General features: G+C 60.2%; 1 protein-coding gene across 4 annotated transcripts in view; it reads right to left on the bottom strand.

The window, feature by feature from the left end:
• SLC38A10 (solute carrier family 38 member 10) overlaps positions 1 to 19,789 on the bottom strand; it is a 40,380-nt gene extending 20,591 nt beyond the window's left edge. For 2 of the 4 annotated variants that reach the window (XM_032870407.1, XM_032870408.1), the window contains exons 1-10: positions 19,445 to 19,543; positions 16,685 to 16,802; positions 11,564 to 11,609; positions 10,720 to 10,813; positions 10,328 to 10,471; positions 9,174 to 9,298; positions 6,290 to 6,392; positions 5,339 to 5,521; positions 2,249 to 2,360; positions 1,263 to 1,369 (exon numbers count right to left, since the gene is read on the bottom strand). In XM_032870407.1, the coding sequence (XP_032726298.1) occupies positions 1,263 to 1,369; positions 2,249 to 2,360; positions 5,339 to 5,521; positions 6,290 to 6,392; positions 9,174 to 9,298; positions 10,328 to 10,471; positions 10,720 to 10,813; positions 11,564 to 11,609; positions 16,685 to 16,802; positions 19,445 to 19,543 (1,131 nt within the window). Of the gene's footprint in view, positions 1 to 1,262; positions 1,370 to 2,248; positions 2,361 to 5,338; positions 5,522 to 6,289; positions 6,393 to 9,173; positions 9,299 to 10,327; positions 10,472 to 10,719; positions 10,814 to 11,563; positions 11,610 to 15,201; positions 15,351 to 16,684; positions 16,803 to 19,444 lie in introns of those variants that run through there. The other 2 variants (XM_032870405.1, XM_032870409.1) reach the window with 2 other exon arrangements.
• Between the last annotated feature and the right edge of the window lie 3,414 nt (positions 19,790 to 23,203).

Here is a 23,203-nt window from a genome sequence, read left to right as displayed (position 1 = left end):
CCTGCTCACCCCTCAGAAGGGCCAGCCCGTGCGAGGGGGGCAGCAGGGCTAGCGCGGCTGGAACTCCAACGCGAGGCCAGAGGCCCACCTGGGAAGAGCTTGGAAAAATCTCCTGAAACTGGACAGACCCCTAAGCCCAGGATCCAGTACACCCACCTCAGGGAGTGACCCACACCCGGACGCACGTCCCCGACGAGCGGCACGGAGAGCCCCACTGTGTGCTCCAGGGGGCCCGCGCAGAGCCCCGCAGCAGGGAGAACGGGCAGGCTGCGGCCCTCGCGGCTGACCTCAGACATGACACCGAGTGAGGAAGCAGACACACAGCACGTACTGAGACTCTGTCCACGTCCACTCCAAGGACAAGCAGAATTATTCCCAAACGTTAGAAGACAGAAGAGCGGTAACCTTTGGCGGGGAAAGACCATGAGACACCCCGGGGAAGCTTTGGGTGCTGGAATGTTCTAAACCTTTCCCGGACGGTGGCTCCATGGCTGGGCTCACTTGGCAAACAGTCCTCACGCTGTATAGGGAATCAGGTGCTTTGCTGCATGCTCGCTCTGCGGCACTCCTGAAACCATCACCGGGACATCCCAAAAAGAAAAAGCTCCGTAAGCCCGTAGAAGGTGAGCAAATCGCGTGGATGGCTCCCAGGAAGAGAAATGCAGTAGCTCGTAAACACACGAGAAGACACCTGACTCCCCTGCAGACCACTGACGGGAAAAGAGGCCTGGGCTCGGCCACGCAGCAACGGCACTGACCTCTGTACGGGCTCTGGGTAAAAGCCTCCCGCGCCCACGTGCTCCTTCTCTCGGACACGGGGATTCCTTTTCCAGAAATCTTCCCACAGACATGTTCTCAAATGCATCCCAACACTCACGTACGTGGAGAAACAGCATGGTTTTCTCTATGACACCAGAGCATGGCAGAGGTGACCCCATAGACAGTCCCCTAGTGAGACAGTGGGAGATAGGAACGGGGAGGGGCCTGGAGTGTGCGACACACACGCACGGATAATCCTGTCACCATACACACACATGCTTGGGGAAAAGCAGTTCAGTCTTCAATGCTCAGGTGAAGTAAGAAGGTCTCACGCACACACGCGCGCGCACCCTGGGCCCATGGGAACCCCCACACGTACAGAGGTAGCGGCCTGGCCTGGCCCCGCATCTCCCAGACCTTCCAAACCAAAGGCCTCCTATACTAAGAAGCCTGTCTGAGAACATGACCCACACCAGTCCCGGGTGGGGCTGAGCAGCGCTCACCTGGGAGGAAAGGGTGTTCTTGTGGATTTTCTTATAGATCAGAGCCGGGCAGACGAAGCAGATGAGACTTCCCATCATCGCACCCGTGAGGCCCAGGATCGTCTCCACTGGGAACGAGAAAGAGAGGAGGGGGTGAGCGCCAGGGGTTCCAGAAAGGCACCGAGCGCCGGCTTTTGGCCAGCACAGGCAGGCAAGCCAGCCCTGCCTCCGGGCCTGGAGACGCGTGCCTCTGCAAGTCCAGCCTGTGTGCCCACAAGCACGTGAGGGGCATCCTGGCTGCTACCGCAGGCATCGGGGAGCGATCCGCAGCCCCGTGAGAACCAGAGGCCCCATCCTCCCAGCCAGGAGTCCCAGGCAAGCTCCCTACTCCCTGCACCTCAGTTCCTGGCCCGTGAAATGGGGGCAACGTGGCTCCCTCCCTTGCTTGCGTGAACCTCGGTGAGCCACAGGGAGCAGGTGTCCTCCCGCGGGGCCCAGCACAGGGCGAGGCCTATAGCACTGGCTCCTCTCAGAGCCTCTGGGCACCCAGCAGGGGCTTCTCGGATAGCTCCTCTTAAATTGCCAACCTCCCCACCATGTGTGACAGCGCAAATTTCGCTCAGGCCCTTCCCTGTCCCTTGGTGATGTGTCATCAAAACCAGGAATCAACCAACAGCATCCCCACCAATTCCACCGACCAGGCTGGTGTTCTCGCGTGTCAGTCCCACCTGGGGTCACTGGCTCAGGTTTCCACACGCCCACGGCTCCCTGAGGCTACTACAGTGGCCCACGCCTTTCCCAGGGGGCCAAACGAAAGATTCACAGATGGCCTCTACATGTGTTTTAGGGGACTAGAGAGGGTGGTGTGAGAGTCTGGGTATCAGCTGAACACAGAGACTCCAGGCAGCGTCAGCCCTGGGGTCCCTCCATGTCACAGCAAGCATGGAGGACAGGGGAGAGGACAGAGCGGGCAGGAAACCAGTCCCCGGGACAGTCCTCCCACTTACCGTTGGGGATCATGATTCCACCCACCATGGTTCCAAACACGACTGAGAAGGTGAGTGCTTTGAACCGCAGGGGCGGCATGTAGCCTCCAGCAGCAAAGGTCCCATCTTTTTGCTGGGTGAGAGGAAACAAAAACAGAAAGGTTTTGAAATGACTGACTGCCTCCCCGCCCTCTAGCAAGGATGCCCGTAAAGGGCTCTGCCAGTGGCCCAGGTAGGTGTGCGTGGGAGGCCAGCAGGTGACTCCAGACACGGTATGACTTGGCTGAGCGGTGTTCCCGCGAGACTGTGACCCAACCGGTAACCCACCCCAGCAAAGCTCCGGGCCGGGAAGGCCCAGGCTGCTCCTCAAGTCAGGCATGGGATGGAACAGATCGGAGAGTTTACAACTTTGTTCCGAAATGTTACCAGCAGGACCTTCCATTTTCCTTGGAGCAGCGCACAAGCCAGATTAAAAAACGTGACGACCAGAAGCCAGAGGGAGCTCCACAGAGCCAGGCTGATGGTTTCCGGGTAGAGCAGAACCCCCAGGGACACACACTCCCGTGCGCGCCCCCATTTCCAGGTGCTTCGGAGAAGAAGGAAAGAGGATAGGACGTGGCGTAACCAAACCCAAAGTTACTCCTCCTCCAAGGCCCATTCACCAGAACCATCTTCTGGTCAGGTAGCTGGAGTGAAGCTTCTAGAGCAGTACTGGGCACACAGGAAGGGCTGACCACGGTTCCTATTCCTGGGCCGGGCAACACCACTCCAGGGGAGCCTCAGAACCTTCCGTAACTAGAATTTCAAATCACCCCCATTTCCACAATAGACCTTCAATGCAGGTGGCCTTCTTAGGATGGACTGGGGGGCGCTGCAGCCCAAATTTCTGATCGACCTTAGGACGACAGCTTGCACTGGGTCCGGCGAGGAGGGGCATTGGGGCTACAACCCTTGACCCAAGAACTCCTGCCTAGAAGCCTACCCGATACTCCAAGAGGAGAGGGAGAAGGGGAAGCGGTACGTGTGGTCGGGAGAGAGCACCCGTGGGAGGTCAAGCATGAAGGACCCACCGCAGCAGAGCCTCCCACAAAAGCTGGAAGAGCAAAAGTGCGGCGGCGTCACGGGTTTCCATGGAGACACCCAGTGAAGGCAGGAGACTCAGCGAAAGGACTCTACAGAGACGCGCACAAACGCCACGTCAGCTGTGGGAGGACGGAGGGATGGAGGTGAATTTTCTTCCCTGATTTAACATCGCCTCTAATGCCACCGTGGACTGTTTCTTAAACGGTAAAAATTATATACAGAAACACAAATGCTGTTCACACACAGAGCACGTGTGCACATCAAAGGGGGAAAGCTGGAGGCCAGCAGCTCACAGTGCGGGGGTGGGGGGTGGCATGGGGGAGACAAGAGCTGTCCCCACCGCTGCCCCCGAGGGACCAGGTACTAAATCGTGCCACGCCTGGCGCCCAGGTACCTGCCCAGCTAACGGGGACGGGATGGGGAAGAACGGCCAGTCCTTCAGGGCTTGGCTCTGCCACGAGGGGCTGTCTCGATGCACAATTGGCGGGAAGCTGCCTTGAGCGCAGGACAATCCTGTGGACAACGAGCCCAGTTCTAGGTGCTCCAAAGGCCAAGGGGCCCACCTTCCCCAGTGTGGCTACTGGACGCACTGTCTCCTGGAGTTCTGGGACCCCCCCCCACCCACTCACTCCCCACCCCCCATCCTGTGGCCTAAGCAGTTCCACGTGTGTGGCCACCAGGAGTCCTGGCTGACCGCAGATCACACTCAAGGACCTCGACCCAGAGACACAGGACACCGCCATGGAGAAAAACTGCAGGCGGGTCCATGGGCTCCCAAAGCAGGCGCGGCTTCACCCCACGTCTTGGGGCACGAGTTACATACGGACCTTCTGTTTTTAATTTGGCAACAGCAAGAGAGACTCTTAGCTCCAACCCACACCTCTGAAAATTTCTCATTAAGGACTCCTTCACTCCTTCACGCGGAAGTGAAGAGAACTCAGCCTCTTGCGCCGTCTCTGATCCAAACTGTTAAAATGTCCAGTTACATAAACGTAAAAGCAAAGTACGCTGACCCCCGTGCCCAGATGTCAGTGCCTGCCTGCGAAGCCGGCTCTTCCGCACTCCCAGCCACCCCTCATCCCTCGGGGTTTCCGCTCCATCTGATTTGGGGGCAGCAGCCGGGGGACTGGGGAGTCAGGGCTCCACGCCTCCCGTGTGGACAGACCCCTGTGTGCTCTGGCACGGTCTCTTTTCTCCAAAGTTGGTTTTTATTTTTTTTTTTTTAATTTTTTTAAGACTTTATTTATTTATTTGACAGATAGAGATCACAGTAGGCAAAGAGGCAGGCAGAGAGACAGAGAGAGAGAGGAGGAAGCAGGCTCTCTGCTGAGCAGAGAGCCCGATGCAGGGCTCAATCCCAGAACCCTGAGATCATGACCTAGAGCTGAAGGCAGAGGCTTTAACCCGCTGAGCCACCCAGTGCCCCCCAAAGTTGGTTTTTAAAAAATCCCTAAGGGCGCCTGGGTAGCTCAGTGGGTTAAAGCCTCTGCCTTCGGCTTGGGTCATGGTCTCAGGGTCCTGGGATCGAGCCCCACATTGGGCTCTCTGCTCAGTGGGGAGCCTGCTTCCCCCTCTGCCTCTCTGCCTACTTGTGATCTCTCTATCAAATAAATACATTTAATTTCTTTAAAAATCCCTATTAGAAGATTTCACTTTGGGGTGCCCAGGTGGCTCAGTCGTTAAGCATCTGCCTTCAACTCAGGTCATGATACCAAGGTCTTGGGATCGAGCCCCGCATCGGGCTCCTTGCTCAGCGGGAAGCCTGCTTCTCCCTCTCTCACTCCCCCTGCTTGTGTTCCCTCTCTCGTTTTGTCTCTTGACAGATAAATAAATAAAATATTTTAAAAACATTTAAAAAATAAGAGATTTCACTTCAACCGAAACTTTTCCATTTTTAAGTAGAAAAAGCTCTCCCTGCCACAGTCCAGAGCTAGAGAACCGGCCAAGCCAACAGAGCGGACACACTGGAGGTCAGCAGGGCAGCATTTTGCTGGTGGACGGTCACCTAAAGGGCCACGAGAGCCTTACCTGCTGCTCGAAAAGCAGCGTGTTCAAGGCCTGCCGACACGGCAGGATCATCATGGGGAAGCCCACGGCCACGGACATCATGAAGCCCACTCGCATCATCTCCGTCACCAGGTTGGAGGGAAAGTGCATCAGAACGTTGCCTGCGGTGGCCTCGGTGAAGCTCACGTAGCCGAAGCAGCCGACCTATGGGAGGGCGACAGTGGGGGGAACGGTCATGGAGACAGCCCTGAGCAGCGTCCGCAGGACCACACTGCCCGTAGGACCGCTGGCCCACAGCCCGCGTGCCCGCAGCCAGAAGGCCCGGCTGTCGGGAGGCTCCAGTCTGCCTCCCGCGCGAACAGCAGGCCCCAGGGCAGCGAGCTACCATGTAGAAAGGAAGCCTCAGGGTTCCCGGCAAGCCCCGCAGGGCGCAGGGCGGCCGATCTTCCCCGGGAGCAACAGCCAAAGCTGGGCACCGCGGGGCAAACCGCGCCCACCATGGACGGCCAATCCCCGTGGACAACGCTGGGGGAGCTAACGAGGATGCGGGTGCCCTGCGGCTCAGAGCCGCGGGCTAGAGGGCGCACTGCGCATAGGACAAACGGCAACATGGGGACCTGAAGAAAAATCTACCCAAATCGAAGGTTATTTTTTCCTCTGCTTTTTTATACGTCCCCGTTTCTGTAAACAGACGTGCCTCTTTCCAGAGCAGATGAGCAAAGGTCTCAGAAAAGGAGTCAGGAGAGACTCCCCGCCAGCGTGATGGGGGCCCCGGGATGGGAGAGATATGGGAGCCGCCCGGGCAGAGCGTGTCTGCATCTGCGCGCGGTCCTGGAGCGGAGCCGAGCGGCAGGTTTGCCCTGTGGCCACTGGGTCCCCGACAGGAAAGGAAAAAAGGGCAGGCCTGCAGGGGGGTCGAGATCCCAGCGGTTTCTGACACAGGAGAGGACGGGACAGTTGAAGGGCTCCTACCGTGACGTAGAAGGCGGTGACCACGTTGAGGGAGCAGGCAAATATGGAGCTCATGGTTTTCACCGACGGCTCATCCAGGCTGTCGTAGGTGGGCAGAACCTGACTGTATAAACACCAGCGACTTCACCAAGCAGACTTCAGAGGAAGACACGCCCTCTGCCTGCCCTTGTCCCCAGGTCCCCAGTCCCCCCTGAGTCTCCAGCACCGTCCTTCCAACCACACCCGCCACCATGGTAACTCCAGGCCACAGCTGAGGTTCAGATGGCGGGGTGGCCCCAAGCACCCCCCTAATGAGCTATCTGCAAACACTGTAGAAGTGCCACAGAATGAAAGGCTGTCTGTCCCGCAGAAGCAGGAGCGTGACCACCGCACGGAGTGCCAGGAGGCAGTGAAGCCACATGTTGACAGGGGAGGCAGGAAGCAGTGCAGAGCGCCGCCGTCAAAAGAACAGAAAGTTAAACAAACGTAAGCAGGGCCGGGCCACCTGCCCTCGCCTCAGCGCTGCTGATTGGAGCCCACAGGGACAGAGAGGCAGCTTCCATCCCACGCATGGCCCAGGGCCAGCAGCGCAGTGCTGCTGGGCGGTGGAAGGGACACGGCCGTTGGGCCTTCTGCAAACAGCGGACAGTCCCTGTGGGGAGCAGTGGGGAGGGCCGGGAAAAGGGGTGGGCAGTGGAGGTCTATGTGCAGGCCTGGGAAGGGAAGCCGGACTCGGGGGTGTCCAAACAGAAGGCGGCCACTCTCCCGCCCATGTACTGTGGCGTCCCAGCGGCTGAGGGACAGAGCGCCTCGGCCCGCGGTCATGCATGCTGAATGCCAGCTGGCAGGGATACGCCAGGTGCAGAAAATGGTTGCCAATAAATGGACAAGCACAGCACTGAGTGGAGCCAAACCCCGAAACCACCTTCCAGAAAGTAAGAGGAGACATCACTGCAAAGCAAATAGGAACTGGTGGGAAGAACTGGCCAACAGGAGCTCGGGCACGCTGTCCCGCTGGGGCACCCACAGTGGGCAGGGGTCGCCCTGGAAAGCTGCCCTCCCCTCGGCCCAGCTGGAGGGCGCCAGGGAGCACCGGCCCGTGCAGCCCAAGTGGATGGCAGAAGGCCCGCAGGGGACACAGCACCAACATCTCAGTGCCAGACAGCTCCTCGGGCTGAGCCAGGGTCCATGCCAGTGAGTGACAACTCGGGGAAGCAGAGTCAGACCCCAGGACGGGGACTTCTCCCGACCCCTGGCCCCCAGCACACACCAGGAGCTGCAGGTACCGTGGGGAGTAGGTTGTGCCCCGTGCTGGCGCATGAGCAAGTGCAGAAAGGCCCCCTAATCCTGCCCGTGCCCCTGGAACCCAGCTACTGGGAGCCACAGACGTCCATGACGAACCACCTCGGCACTCCACGGAGCGTACCCAAACCGCCCACCTTGCCGAGCGGCCTCCAAGACTTGCTTTACCCGAGTCAGACAGAGCTTCCCACATGCAGCCCCAACGCACAGACCTGGGCCTCCGTGTGGACCAGGCCCCTCTGTGCTCGGCACTCCCCAGGCTGCTTCTCTGGGCCACAGGGCCTCGTGGTTCTGGATTTGTTTACTAGGAAGTAAGACCAGACAGGGCCAGACGGCAAGAGCAAAGCAGCAGCCTGGCCCACCCCCGCAGAAAGGACACCAGTCATGCAGGCAGTCACCCGGCAGGCCCGTCTCTCATGCACGCTCGTGCAGAGATGCAGCGGGAGGGGAGCGCTTGGTCTCCACCCTTGGCAAATGCTATGTTTTTAAGGGGAGGTCCCCAAACCAGTCATTCCAAGCTCTGTGGACGTCCTTGCCAATCGCTCACTGGGGAGAACATGGGCGCTCTCCGTAGGGCCAGTGCTCCCTTCGAGCAGGACAACCTTCCAGAACGTACCATCTGACCTAGGACCCAAACCCAACAGAGGTGGGCTGGCTACCCCGCAGCTGCCACCAAAAAGCCCAACCACTGGCTTCTGCTCCAAAAAGCAAACTCACAGACAAAAAAGGACAACTGGTAACAAGGTATGTCGTGAGAGAGTGGAACTTCTGTCACCAAGTATAATGGGGACATTAAACTGCAAGAGTAGAGCGTGTTCTGGCGGAACCAAGCTGCCAAGAGAGACAGTAAGTGGGAAATGACGATTTGGATCTCGCATGTGGGTGTAAACACAGCAGCACGAGCAAATTTTATCTGCCACATTAGTTTACGATTGGCACAATACAAGCCCACTGGAGCTACGGGGGGGCTGGCAGAAGCGGGCCCCCCCGGGTACCGATGGTCTTTTCCCGTCCGTGCCGGATTTACGCCTCTCTTTTGAGCGGGTTACCGCTCCGACCGGGCATGAATCACTGGCTCTTGTCGCTCGGTGGCGAAGGTAGCGCTGCTGGAATTATGGAAATAGCCTGATCTGCATTCCCAGAGCCCTGCGTGCCAGAGAGAACGCACACTCGCGCACGCGCACACGCCTCCGGAGGCGCCCGGCGGCACTCGGAAGTCAATGTTTGTGCAATTTCCTTTTAAATATTCTCACACGAACAGCTCAGTTCTGGCAAAATGCTTGGGACTGTGTGAATCAGATGGTTTGGGGCTGTTCTGTGTTCCCCACAGCCAACTCTTCTGGGGGGAGGGGGGCGAACTGGGCACTGTCCCCAGTCCTGCCGGCAGCACATCTCAGGAATAAAGTCGAGTTCTCTCTGGATAAAAATACACACAGCTCTCTCCCTCAGCTTGGAGGGGGACAAGTCACAACAGAAGGAGGCATCACGCGATGGTGGCCCGCGTCGCCAATTCCAGACAAGAGAGGACGCCCGTCTCCCCGCGACCCCCCGCGCCGAGGGACACCCCCACGCCTCGGGCCCCCGGACAGCAGACGGTACTTACGACTGGCAGGCGAAGGACATGCCGAAGATGGGGATACAGCGGAAGACACCCTCCCAGCGCACGTAGCTGACACGCTGCAGCCACTGCCCACCGAACAGGCCGTGCTTGAGGGAGGACAGCACGATCTGCACGGGGACGAGAAAGGTGAGCTCAGGGCAGATCGGCACACGAGGTGCAAATCGGGACCCCCGCACCGGGCCGAGTACCGTGGCCCGGGCCACATTACCGGAAGATGGCCGCACGCTCCCGTGGCGAGACCTGATGCCGCTGGATGGGGCCCCGCACCCGTGGTTTCCCGCCCTGCGCCGTGCCACGAGCTGGACACACACAGCCAGCGGGGCTTCTGAGGCAGCTGCCCGTGCCCTGAACACACGTGGCAGACAGGGCACAGTGAGGCCCACCTGCCACCCCCACCTCAGTTGCCTCAGGGGACAGGACGGTCCCTGCAAACTGGGCAGGCCCTTCCCAGGGCCATCTGGACACTTTGTTCTTCTTTAAGTAGGGTCTGCGCCCAACGTGGGGCTCGAACTCACGACCCTGAGATCACGAGCGGCACGCTCCACCGACTGAGGCGCCGCCGCCCTCCCATTTTAAAAGACAAACCCCCAGAGAACAGGCTGTCTGGAGAACAACGTGACCTTACCGGGCAGCCTTCCCCAGGAGGCTGCTGGGGTGCTGGGAAGGACTCAGCTTTCTTAGGAAAACCCATGGCAAAGGCTTTCACGCTGTGCACTCAGGAGTGGGCCCGTCTGACCCTCACCATGACGGTCAGGCCCCGGGCTCAGGCCCCACAGGCTCCCACTCAGAGGCCTCCAGGCGCGCGGAAGGACACAAGTGTTCCAAGCATGCACTCCACGCCGGCCACCCAGAACCGGGTGGCAAAGAATGTTCATCTAGAAAACCACCTGTCCCCTTGTGACCAGGCGTCCGCGCCACAAGTCCCGATCACTGACTGCACATGAAATGTCTCTCTGTCAAACGAGGGGCCTCCGTACCTCGCTTCCTGGGGCATCGGCTGCACCCCTGCCTGGGCACCATCGCTGCCCTGCCGGCCCAGATCCAGGCAGCCCCCGTGCCCCGCCAGGGCTCACGGGCACGACTCCACCCCTTGCCCAGCTTCCGAGCACCTTCCTGTCCCCGCCAGGAGCACTCACCACAAGCATGAACACGGTATAGAACATGAGGGCCATGGCGCTGAAGGACTGGATGGAGGCCATCATGTTCCTCTGCAGGCTGAGGGGAAGCACGATGCACAGGGACACCGCGAAGAGCAGGAACATGCGGAAGGTGCCGACCACCTGCGGGGAGCCGAGCGGGCCGGGCAGGCGCCTCCCCAGTGGTCCCCAGAGCTTCCAACCCGCGGGCCTGGAACTAACCCCAGAGTGTCCAGAAGCTTCTCCTAACCTACCGCAGGCAGCTGGCCTCACCCTGCCCCTGCCCCCCACCCCCGGGGGCTGAGAGGCAGCCCTGCAGGGGTGTCGCCAGCAGCTGCCACACGAGCAGCCACGAGCACACCAAGGCCCCGGGGCCCTAAGCGTGTTCTCACCTGAAACCCAAAGAGCCGAGCAAAGAAGTTGGACCCCAAGTCGCCGATCACAACGTAGAAGGCCATGCAGGTCCCCAGCATCAGCCCGATCATGCTGCAGAGACAGAGGTCGGGCTGAAGGGCGGACCGGGCCGGACCCCGCCATCTCGCCTCCCACCCCCCACTGAGACCCGTCCCCCACCACGCGGCTGGCCCGTGATCGCCGAGGCCAGCCGGAGGAAGAGGCAGTGTCCCGCAAACGCCCGCCCGCGGGCCTGGGCTGGGACCGGGGCACTTCGCTCTTCCCAGCGAACGGACGCTGGACAACTGTGCTTTTCTCGGCACGGCACGCCGCGTGGCTCCCTCCAGGGCTGCAAACGTGCCCTGGTGCTCCGCGAGTGAAAAGAACCGTCAGGTGCCTTCAGAGGCCGCTCCCGAGTCCAGGATTCCCTAACTTACAAGCCTAAAAGGGCAACTTCCCAGCAACTCTCTCATCTCACGAAACTCTACTCCAAGGGGGAAAGACAGGACCGTTCCACGCGGCCTCGAGGCGACCGCGTGTGCGGCGGGGGGCACACGGGGTTGGGGAGCAGGGCTGAGTTCCCCGAGTTCCCCATTCTCACATCTTCCCTAGCAGGACTTACATGGGACTTCGGCCCCAAACACAAATTTCTTTACGGTGACGACAAATGCCGCTTTCAACTACTGAGTCAGTGACACTCGAGAAAAGTACCACTGTGTAAAGCAGTCCACGTCCGAGACGCGCGGCTCAGGGTGTGATGGCCCTCAGGCTTCTCCTCAGGGCGGGTGAAGGAGGGCAGAGGGGGACAGAGGAGGACAGAGGTGGCCAAGCGCCAGCACGTACCTGGTCTCCACCACCATCTTCCCCGCCTTCCCGTAGGCGTGCAGCGCTAGCGCAGAGAGAGAGAAGCGGGGTCAGTCGGACGGCGCGGACGCCACACCCGCACACACCCCCGCGGGAAGCCTTGAGGGGCACCTGGACAAAAACCTGCTGGTCTGGCATTTCAGGGGTGTAGGGAGGGCATTTTAAGATTCCGGTCCCATGCTTTTCTCGGGTCTACTCAACTAACGGAAACCACAGAGAAAAGAATAAAAAGGAGAGAAAGACACAGGCAGTTGGTTTTTTTCACTAGAAATAACAAAGGAGACCTGTCCCCGTGAGCGGTGGTCCCCTGCATGCAGCCGTGGGGGAGGGGTGCCCGTGACCAAGGCCGCGCATGCGCCCAGGTCGGGGGAAGCCGGGAAGCCAGGGAGGCTGGGGAAGCCCGGGGGGGGGGGGGGGGGGGGGGGGGGGGGGGTGCGCCCAGTGCCCACGGGTCTCCATGCTTCTGCAGCCCACGCCAGAGGGACCTGGCTAAGGGCTTCAGGTTCACCCACTGTGACTCCAGAGGGAAACTCAGAGAATCTTTTCTAGTGGGGCACTTTGGGGGGCGAAGGGACAAGAGGTCTCGGGCCTGCCCCCCTCGAGGTAGACGATCAAGGAGCCGGGCTTGAGAACAGCGTGTCCTGCAGCGGACAAGAGATGTCTGTCCCTCCTCCCTGACGGCAGAACTGCCCTGAGCAGCTGAGAGACGAAGGCAAGGCCCCTCGCAGGACCCGACCGTGGCCCTGGGAAACCCACGTCCCCCCACCCTCTAGCAAGTTCCCATCTCCCAGGAGCGGCCAGAAAGGGGTGCGCGCGACAGCCCAGCCCAGCCCAGCTTCCCTTTCTGAGGAGACTCAGAGAGCAGGAAACATGTAGCCAGTTGGTGCCTGTCACTTCCCAGTGACTTAGGAGAGGTACAGTGTCGCCAAGTGCGGGGAGCTTGGCACATCACACACGGGACAGAGGCCATGAACAGGCAGAAGGCCGGTAAGCAGCACCAGCCTTGAGGGTCACGCTGGCCTTCCCGGCTTGTCTGACTCGTCACAGACGCAAGGCCAAGCTGAGCCCTTCACAGACTAAGGAGCCCAAGGCCTGCTGTCACCCAAGGGAGGCGCTCTGAGGCTCCCAAGGACAGCCGATGGGCAACGCGCCTCCGGACGGGACACATAACTCAGTGCCCCGCAGAGGTGGCCCCGCGCCCAGCCGATGCTTCTCTGCGAGGAAGCTGAACAGCTACGGCGCATTCCGAATGCTCGGAGCAGCTGCCAGAAAACATCCCAGAACACACCTGCACCCTGGAGAACGGGGAACCGGAAAATACTTCAGCAAGTCAGGGGACCAAGGTGGGAGGTGGCTCTCTTCACCCAGATACCCAGGACAACCTCACGGGGCCGCCCCAGTTTCGGGCCTCCCCACTCAGCCCTTTCCTTACCTGGGCTCCCCCACTCCCCACTTCCAGGGCGGATCCCTCAGCAGCCTCCAACCCCGAGTCCCAAACAGAAATGCCCAGCAGGCCCCGCCCTTAGCTTCCCACCTGGCATGGCACTGGAAGGGCTGAGCAGGCCCGGGACTGTCCCTCAGGGGAGGAACCACAGTGACGGGCCAGGCCCAGCGGGCCGGCAGGTGTCTGAGGAGGGTTCTGCCTCTCCCTGGGACGGACACTCTGCAGCCGGCAGGCCGGGCCATGGGGACGAGGAGGAGGCGTGGCCTCGTACCAGTCTAACCAGTGCTCTCGTGCAGAGCGAGGACGGCTGTCAGGAGGGCTCTCCCAGTCTTTCCCTGGGAGGCCGGGCAGAAGCTTCTCCTCCTGGGGGCCACTGCCCAGCCTGCGGCTCCGAGGCTGCAGAGGACACAGGGCTGACGCTGAGACTTCCTGGTTCAGTGCAGGACCCTGACCCCACTCCCGCTCTCTCCACCAGCTTTCCAAAGCCTCCTCCTCACGGACGCCAGCATCAGCAGGGCAGAGAAGGTGGTTCACACACCAAACTGTGCTGTTTGAGACAGAAGGGTGACCTCAAGCCAGCCGCCCCCGGAGCCAGGCCTTGGACTACGTGATTCCCCAGTGCCACTTGACAGAGGCCAGTAGAACGTCTGTTGGGTCAACAAGGGTGTAGAGACCCCCGGGCACCAGAAACATTGGCTCCACTGCCCTCACACCTGAGCCACGTATCCACGCGTGTGGGTCACACGTCCGAAGACCGGCAGGGAGAAAACTGGCCAGACAGGCCCTCAGCAGGCCCCACCCCAGGCCCAGGAGTAGGCGGCAGGCTGACCAGGACCCCAAGACCCCAGACACAGTGCCAGAAGCATCTAGTGCGCACAACGGGGAGCCCAGAGGCCACACTCAGCACAGTGGAGTCCGGGCCTTGGGGAGGCCCTGGGGGCTGAGACCCCAGGGGGAGGCTGACGGGCTGGCATGCCCATCTTCTAAAGACGAGATTTAGAAAAGTCTCCATGAGGGCCCAGGTGGCTCAGTCAGTGAAGCGTCTGCCTTCGGCTCGGGTCATGATCTCAGGGTCCTGGGATTGAGTCCCGCGTCGGGCTCCCTGCTCAGTGGGGAGCCTGCTTCTCCCTCTGCTCCTACCCCTGCTCGTGCTCTCTCTCTCAAATAAATAAATAAAGTCTTTTTAAAAAATCTACATGAAGCAGAATGTACACGGGGAGAAGCAGGTGAGACGTGGGTGACATTCGCCGACCCGGCCCAAGAGCAGCCTCCAGACCACCACGAACACACGGAGGTTCCATCGACAGACACGGCCCCAGCGCCGTGATCCCCGCCGGGCAGGGCGCCCTCCCCAGCAGACACCACAAACCGCTCACAGGGGAAGGGGCGACACTGGGTTCACCGCCAGGGGCTCACCAAATTGAGGCACGGTGGCAGTCTCACTGGCGTCTGCGCGTGGCAGACATCCTCCGTGAAACCGCCCCCTGCGCACACCCCACCCCTGCCGTGGAGCCCACTTGTGGGAGCTGCGTCGGCCACTCCGGCCGCTGCTCCGTCTCCAGGTCTGGCCGAAGGCCACACGGCCATATGCCTGCCCCCAACCCTCCCGGCGCCCACGGATCCAGCAGATGACGCGTCTTAGGGCTGGGGGCTCTGCCAACAGAGGCTGCTTGTCCCGGACCCCGGGGCCGCGGGTCCCAGGCCGCCCTCTCCAACTGTGCTGCAAGCTCGCACGGTTTCTCGGCCAAGAGAAGGCAGAGCGTGAGAAGAAAAGGCCCTTTCCGTAAGCCTGCCCCGGCGTGGTGGGCCGCCGATCCACAGGGCCCGAGAGGATCTCGTCTCTTCCTGTCCGCGACTCCCGTGCAAGTGGCGGGGCCTCTGTTTCTGAGTGACAGTGCGGGGCCCCAGGCTGGACCCAGGGCGTCTGACGCTGCCCACGGGGCCACAGGGCCACGGGGTCTGTGGGAGCTCACGCAACGGAGACACCTTGCTCCGGACCAAAGGCACAACTGAGGACCGCCAGTGAACCAGGATCTTCTTTGCAGCTGGGCTCCAGTCACGGCAAGCAGCCCCGGGCAGCCACATTCGAGGGTGTCCGTCTGCTTTCCTGGCAGATGCTCTCATCCAGCCAAACCGGTTTGCTTTCTCAGGGACTTTCGAAGAATACTCAGACCGCTGTCCAAAGCCACCAGTCTCCGCGGTCTAAGGTCACCTGTCCTCTGTCAGGGCCCAGCCAAGGCCTTCGTGGGACGTCTGCTCCGGGAACCCCGCCAAATGGTGACCCTCAGAGGGGAGAAAAAGATCACTCCAAAGGTCACAGCCCTGAAGGTGGAAGAAGGGGCACCCCAGAGCACACGTCATCCGGAGCTGCGGGAGGTGCTCTCCGCAGGATCCGTTCACCTGTAACTGCGACCTCCTCGCGTGGCTCCGGCACCGAGAGCCTGACAGCACCGTCCTCACGGGCAAGGAGGGAAGGGGGAGCGCCTTCAGCTCTGAGCTCAGAACAGACGCTAGGACCGCGGTGCCGACGCAAAGCAGACGAGCTAGGAGGCAACCAGAAGTGGCACCGCCACAGCCCACGGGCGCGGACCCTGCACGTGTTTTTATTCTATTTGGCCCCTTGGAGCGCGCACGCCACTTCCTCTCGCCACCGCCTCTCCACTCTGAGAGCACAAGCGGACCAGTGCCCCGACCACACACTGGCAGCAGAGCGGGAGCAGGGTTTCCATCCGGGGCCCAGGGCTTCTCCCCAGCTCCTGAGAGCCCCCAGGCCAGATCTCAACAGCACAGTACCCTGAGGATGGCGGGAAAGCCGGGCCCCTGCCCGCCGGGCCCCTGCCCTCCGAGCCGAGTGCCCCAGGAAACAGTACAAACCAAAAGGAAGTAGAAAGCACAGCCTCCTCGCCCTTGGCCGAAATCAAAGGAAAAAGACATACAGGAAATGAAATTACAACCAAGAGCATCAGGAAACAGCAGCGCTAGAGAGACAGGGGACTGGATCCCGGCCATCGGCCTGGGCTGGACGGTCATCTCCTCCACGACATTCAGAGTGGCAAAGCACCACAGCCCCCAGCAGGCGGCCCCGGAGGAAGGCTTCGAGTACTCAGGAGAGGCAGACAAGGAGCACGTGCACAGGGGGGCGGGCGGGCCGCTGGTCCTGCCTGAATGTCGAAGGGAAGGCCCTCTACAGGTGTTTGCATCAACGGGAAACAGGAGAGCAAGTCTCACCTCCTCAGGGAAGCCTGTTGCCTCTAGTAACAGTTTTTAAAAAACGGCATTAAATTTTAAAATAAGTGGGGCACCTGGGTGGCTCAGTGGGCTAAAGCCTCTGCCTTCGGCTCAGGTCGTGATCCCAGGGTCCTGGGATCGAGCCCCGCATCGGGCTCTCTGCTCAGCAGGAAGCTGCTTCCCTCTCTCTCTCTCGCTCTGCCTGCCTCTCTGCCTACTTGTGATCTCTGTCTGTCAAATAAATAAAATCTTTAAAAAAAAACTTTAAATAAGGAAGAAAACCTGCTGTTCAAGGAGCTCTTTAAGCATGAAGTGGAAGGAAAGTAAGTAAAAAAAAGGAGCAAGGCCCCAACAGATCGCGAATGCTGCACTCCCCAGGCAAGGGCTCGGGGACGCCCAGCCGCTGCGCCCAGCGCCGCCATCCTCACCCAGGCCCGCGTACGTTCTCCGTTTGCTCAGGCTGGCGGATTTCACCAGGAACATGCAGGACTGGTGCGTCATCCAAGAGCAGAAAACCAACAGCAGGGCCCCCAGGACGATGCCACACTGGAGAGGAGGGAGACAAAGAGACAAAATAAAGTGACCCGGTGCTGCCGCCTCACCCGCGTGGCTCCCGAGCACCCTCTCGGCCTCCCTCAACCCTCGCCAATGCCAGGCCCCAGCTCTGCCTCACTCCCCTGCCTACAGGTGACAATTCCCAGCACTGAAAGAGACCAATTCCCTGCATGGGGTGACCACGTGCTTTGTGACCCTGAAAGAGTGCCAGGGACGCCACTGCCTCCGTGGCCCCGCCGAGTCTTACCGCATACCTAGCTACGCGCTGCCAACCACTGGCCCCCCCGGCTCCCTGCGAGCGCCCCCCACTCTGCCGCCTTCCAGCCCCCCGGGCCAGCAGCTAGCAGTGGTGAACACACTCTGGCGGGAAGAGATGAAAAATGGCACTGACGCCTTTCTTAGGACTTGAACAGACACCATCCGACCCAGCCATGGCACTCCCCGCGATCACCCGGCAGAAGCGGACGCGTGTTCACGCACTTGCCTGCCGGTGTTTAGAGGGGTTTATCCGTGATCTAAAAGCCGAAGAGACAAGTGCCCTACCAGCCTCTACTGGAGGTGAGCGTACACCCTGCCCTTGAGAAACAGCCCCGGGAAACGCGCACGGAGCGTCCGAGCCCGTGTGCAGGAGCTCACGGAGCCGCGGGCAGGCGACGCCGTGGGTGCCGAGCGGAGGCAGAGGAGTGAAACACGGCACAGCCGCAGCAGGGACGCCAGGGGACACGAGAAGGCACGCAGGAGTCTGCTTCCACGACACAGTGCCCTGCTCTGCGGCGCTGCAGGTGGGATGGTGGGCCCAGCGGGAGGGGCGGGGGGGTGCTGGCTGCGCTCTGTTCCTTAATTTGGGAGTTAGTGTCACGTGTTCGTTCACTTTTTTAAAAATCACCCAGAACACACCCAAGAGCACACTTCTCTGTATGCGTGTCACCCTTCAGTGAAATGTTAATTCTTTTTGGAAAGTACCCAAGTTACTAAAATCAAACAAACAGAAAGAACCCCAAAACCGTGACATGGCTGTCAGACACCAACAACACACATCCTCAAACTGCCCCTGGCCTGCCGCGGTGCCCCAGCCGAGGCCTTCCTGGGGAGCAGGTGCTGGGCCCACATGAGAGGCTGCCCCTGGTCCGCCAGGCCCTCAGCACGGGGGGGGACCCCCTGCGGTCCTGTGCTCGCACGCAGGCCTCCACCACGAAGCGTGAGCCCTTCCTGGGCACGTTAGTCTGGCTGGGGCCTCGTGCCCACCACGCGCCAGACACAGATCTGCGCACGGCTGAGTCACCCCGGAAAGCACGCTCCCCAGGAGCCCCAGCAGAGCCGTGCTGCCACGGCACCTTACAGACCCGCGTGGAGGAGGGCAGCCTTGGACCCACAGAGGCCCAAACACACACGGGCCCCAGGACGCAGCTCCGGGCCGGGCAAGTCTCAGCACAGCCTGGGGCACACAGTCCTTCCAGAAAGGCCCGCGAGTGGCCGGGCACGCTGGGACTCAGCGTGAGGTCACAGGTGCTGCCCCTGGGGTTCTAGAGCGGCCAGAGTCCCTGTCCTCCTACCCACCGTCTGCCAGCACAGTCATCAGCAACTCGCCTGGAACTCGGAAGCAATTCAGGCTGGGAGGCTGAGGTGGGGGATTAATAATCTCCAGATTTAAGAAAAAAATGTGGTGCTATTTTTACTCCGAAGATGCTAAGTATGAAAATGCAAAGTGTTTAGCCTAAAATTAAGCGATGGGCGCCCACGTTATTTCCACTTCTCTCCCCGCCTGGCTTCATCCCCAGACTGGTCCTCGCCCGCAGCCACCTGCCTGCCGCCGGCCCGCCCGCCCCTCCCCTGGCTGGCAGCCCCTCCCCCACAACCCGCCAGCCCCCTCCAGGGCGCAGGGGGCGCAGCAACCCCAGCCCGGGCACACGTGAGGCCCAGGAGCTCATTTTTAGGGAAGAAGTTGCCCAAGTTGATGAGCTCACCAGCCTCCCTCGGGTGAGGCACCAAAGACCCGTTCACTTGTGGATTCCACGCAAGCCGAGCGGGCGCGGCCCCTCGGACGCGGCTCTTCTCCACGCGGCCTTACTGTCGCGTGGCACCGATTTCCAAGTGGATTTCAGATGCTTCTCGGCGGAGCGGACATTTACGTACGGCCCAGCTCAGTGGGCGAACTCTGGGGTCACCTCGGCGCCCCCGCCCCCGCCCAGTCCCAAGGCCCGCAGGCCTGCAGCCTTGCGCCCCGCAAGCAAGCGCGCGCTGGGGTCAGAGTTCTGGGAAGGGGCGGGGAAGCGGGGACGCCTGGCCGGCTCCGCCCGGGGGCAGACCCCAGATGTCCGGGTCGCGAGTGTGAGCCCCACGTTGGGCCTAATGATTGCTTAAAATCTCAAAAAAAAAAAAAAAAGCCAACAACCCACGATAATAAGGAAACAAGGAGAAGTAGCAGGGACCCTGCGGTCAGCACCCGCGCCCGAGCCGCGTCTGAGTCGCGAGCCGCGCGGACGCTCGGGCCACGGCCGGCGGGGGCCCCGGCTCCCACACCGCGGGCTCTGGCCGCCGACCCCGCCCAGCGCCTCCCCCAGCCCCGACGCCGGCCGGCCGGCCGGGTCAGCGCCCCCGACGGCCCGCGGGCCACCCCGCGCCGCTGGACTCACCTGTTTGAAGCAGAAGGGCATGGTGAGCACACTGACCCCCACTATGCTGTTCACTATGTTCGTGATCAGCCCCCAGTTGGAGGCGGCGGCCGCGGTCATCGCGCGGGGCTTAGGGCCCGGGAGCCCCGGTCCGAGGCACTGGGACCACCGGGAATGCGAGACCCTGACACGGACGGGCGACTGCCTGGAGGAGGCGGCCTCGCGGGAAGGCGGCAGGGACGGTCAACCTCCAGACCCCGCCAGGCCCTGCGGCTGCCTCATGGCATCGTCCCCCACTCGCTGTCGCCGGCCGCCCCCGCGTCCCGGCGCCCAGACACCGAAGCGCAGCCAGAGACCACCCGCGGCCACCTCAGCCGGTCTTCACGACCGCCTCTCGGCGCACACTTCCGCCTTCCGCAGGCTTCTCTGCCCGGAAGTGAGGGCGCGCGAGGGCGGGGCTCCACGAGCACGCACCAATGAGAGGCCGGTCTGGAAGGGCCTGCGGGGCTGGCGAGGGGAAAGCTGCGGCGTGGCCCGGAGGGGCGGGTCTCGGCGGACCGCAAGCCAATGGGAAGCGGGTGCGGGCTTCCGGGGACGGGGCCCGCTGCGGGGGCGGGGACGGGGGCGGGGACGGGGGCGGGGGCTACCCGGCTCCGCCGTCCCGCCCCGGTCCAGAGCTTCAGGCCGGTTAGCCCGCGGGTCTGGTCCCTCGAGCCTCGCCTTGCAGGGGCTTCAGGACAAGGTCGGTGGGGTCAGGTGAGAAGGGCAGCGCGGCGCTTTCGGAGGAGAGCGGTTGGAAGGGGTCACTTTCAGCGGTTACAGCCGGGATGGATGTGCGGGCGCGCGCTCGGGACCGGGGCCGGGGGCCGGGGCTTGCTAGCAGGGGAGCTGCGCCCTGAGCCTGTTCAGAGGAGCTGGCACCCTGGGTTACGGGGGACACGCGCAGGCGCAGAGAGTCTTGGCGACCCCGCTAGGGGCACACAGCTCGCAGGAGAGAGCGTGGCACCTGATCCCCGGGTCGGCCCTTCGGAAGTGCACGCGGGTCGGCGCCCAGCGGGTCTGACGTCCCAGCGGCGCCAGAGCAAATGACACGCGCCGAGAGGACAGCAGGGGTGGGGAACAGAAGGACCGGAGAAATCTAGAAGGGCTCCCCGAAGGAGGTGGCTTCTCCGCCGGGCCTCGAGAAACAGATGGGACTGGAGGAGGAAGGGCTTGGGGAGGGGAGAGAACAGAGAAAAGCCCTGATGCGCTTGTGGATTCCCGGCGCCGGCAGATACTCACCGTGTGTCCGCTAAAGGCATGCACAGCCACGGAGGGCCGGGAAGGAAGGGCCTTCTCAGGACCACGCAGGTAATTCCAAGCAGGGTGGACCGCCCCAGGAACCCGAGGCTGCTGGGAGAGGATAGAGGGGCGTCCCCGGTTGTGGACACCCGGAGGACCTTATGTTTTAGAACAGAAGCTGGTTCCTCAGCTCCACTCTCAAAGCCGCTAGGTAAGGAAAGCTCTGTTGCACCCACAGGCACCAGGGGAACAAGAGGGAATGCCAGGTCAAGAGTACTTAATGCAGGGGCACCTGGGTGGCACAGTCACGGACTCTTGGTTTTAGGCTCCGGTAGTGATCTCGGGGGTCCGGGGATCAGCCCCCAGGCCTGGCGCTGCTCGCAGCCCAAAGAGACTCCTCTCCCTCCCCCTCTGCTCCTCCCCACTGCTCTCTAAAAGAAGTAAATAGAATCTTAAAAAAAAAAAAAGTTCTTAATTCAAAGCCAGAATAGTACGTGCCATTCATTCCTCTTTATATAAATCACACACACGTTCTGTAATCTTTTTTACTTTTATGATGGAGTATGAAGCTTGAAAGTATGTTTTAACAGAGAATAATGACTACTCCTGACTCCACCATTCGGCTCTAAGACTGAAACTTAAACATACCCTTTGGTGGTCCCTCCACACATCCACCTTCCTGTCCCCTTCGAAGCAGTCCTGGGATTGTGATTACCCTGACAAGTTATCACTCCAGGGCTTTCCTTTAGAGATTTACCACCCATGGGCATGTGCCCAGACTGTGGGGAACATTACTGTTTGTGTCCTCATGTTCATTTACGCAGTCTCCCAAGTTTTGCCAGCATGTACGGCTGCCTAGGACAGAGAGCGCACTTCCCAGCCTCCTTTGCAGCTAGGGGTGATTCTTCCTAATGTCTGCAGCTTCGAGGTTGTGGGAGGAAGCCGTCTTGGGCCACACGGACCGTGGTGGGAGTGGAACAGTGAGCTAGAAGGAGCCTGGATCTCTGGATCTCTGGACAACATCGTGGAGCAGAGCCGCCATCCCAGCCCCTAACTGCCTCCTCCATACTGCCCTGCCAGGGAGAGACAAGCCACCCCCTTTAAGCCATTGTTACTTTGCACTTTGCTGCAAGAAACCAAAAGTTATAGCCTAACTAATTGAACTGCGTGTTGGGGTAGAGCGTTTTTGCATTTTTTATTTTTATACTAATGGGTTTATACATATGTGTTCTTTGGCAACTTCCTTTTTCACTCAGCTGTTGGCAAGATTCATTGTCAAATTGCTCTGCAGAGCCATTCATTTTTGCTCTGGAATTCTATTGTTCAAATGGCGCAGGATACATGTACTTACGCGCCTGCTGAGGGCACCAGAGCCGTTCCGTTATTCGCCCTTAGAAACAGTGGTACAGTGAACGTTACGGTGCTTGTCTCCGTCCCCCCTTAGAGTTTCTCTAGAGCAGACATGTAGAAGTGGAATTGTAGATTCAAGACTATGCACACCTTTGATGTTACCAGATTTTGCCAAATTGCTGTTCAAAGTACTTAAAAGGACTCGTTTACATCAGAGGCTGGAAAACTTTTTTCAGTAAAGGGATAGTGGGGGCACCTGGGTGGCTCTGTCGGTTGAGCGTCTGCCTTCGGCTCAGGTCAGGATCCCCGGGTCCTGGGATCGAGTCTAGCGTTGGGCTCCCTGCTTAGTGGGGAGCCTGCTTCTCCCTCTCCCTCTGTGTGCTTACTTGCTCTCTCTGTCTCTCAAATAAATAAATAAATATCTCTTTTAAGATCTAGATAGCATATATTTCCTGCTATTCAGTTGCCATATGGTCTCCATCACGACTCTTCGGTTCTTCCGTTGTAGCTCCAAAGCAGCCCTCACCAGTACATACCAGAGGAATATCTGTGTTCCAATAAAACTTTATTTATAAAAAAACTGGCTGACCCAGTCTGGCCTGAAAGCTGTACATTGCAGTCCTCTGCTCTAAATTGTCACCTTCGTTTGGTATCATCAGGGTGGCCAAGCTGGTGGCCAAGCTGGTGAATAAAATGAAATCTCATTGTGGTTTTACTTTGTTCTCCTTAATTACAAATGAAGTTAATCGCCCTACTCAAATGTCATCGTCCATTTATATTTCTTTTATTGAATGCCTGTTCCTTTTCACCCATTTTTTCTAAAGAGCTGTTTACATTTGTTCTTATGAATTTTGAGGAATTCTGTGAGCTTGATCACTGACGCTGTGTCCCTCGACTTGGGTCATCTACTTGCTCCTCGCTGTTAGTCTTCCACTGCTGCCGTGACAAATCACTGTCAACTTACCAGTTTACCCAGCAGAAATCCCTTATCTCACAGTTCCATAGTTCGGAAGTCCAGTAGGGATCTTGGCGACCGAAATCTCGGTGTGGGCAGACTGCCTCCGTTCTGGAATCCCGAGGCGAGAATCCGATTCCTGCTCCTTCAGCAGCTGGAAGAACTCACTTCCTTAGGGCGGGAGGACCAAGACA

The sequence above is a fragment of the Lontra canadensis genome, unplaced genomic scaffold (assembly GCF_010015895.1).
Source record: "Lontra canadensis isolate GAN:19392208 unplaced genomic scaffold, GSC_riverotter_1.0 scaffold41, whole genome shotgun sequence".
NCBI classification, from domain to species: Eukaryota; Metazoa; Chordata; class Mammalia; order Carnivora; family Mustelidae; genus Lontra; species Lontra canadensis.
The sequence above is the reverse complement of the archived record's forward strand: the minus strand, read 5'-3'. Positions and strand labels throughout refer to the sequence as shown.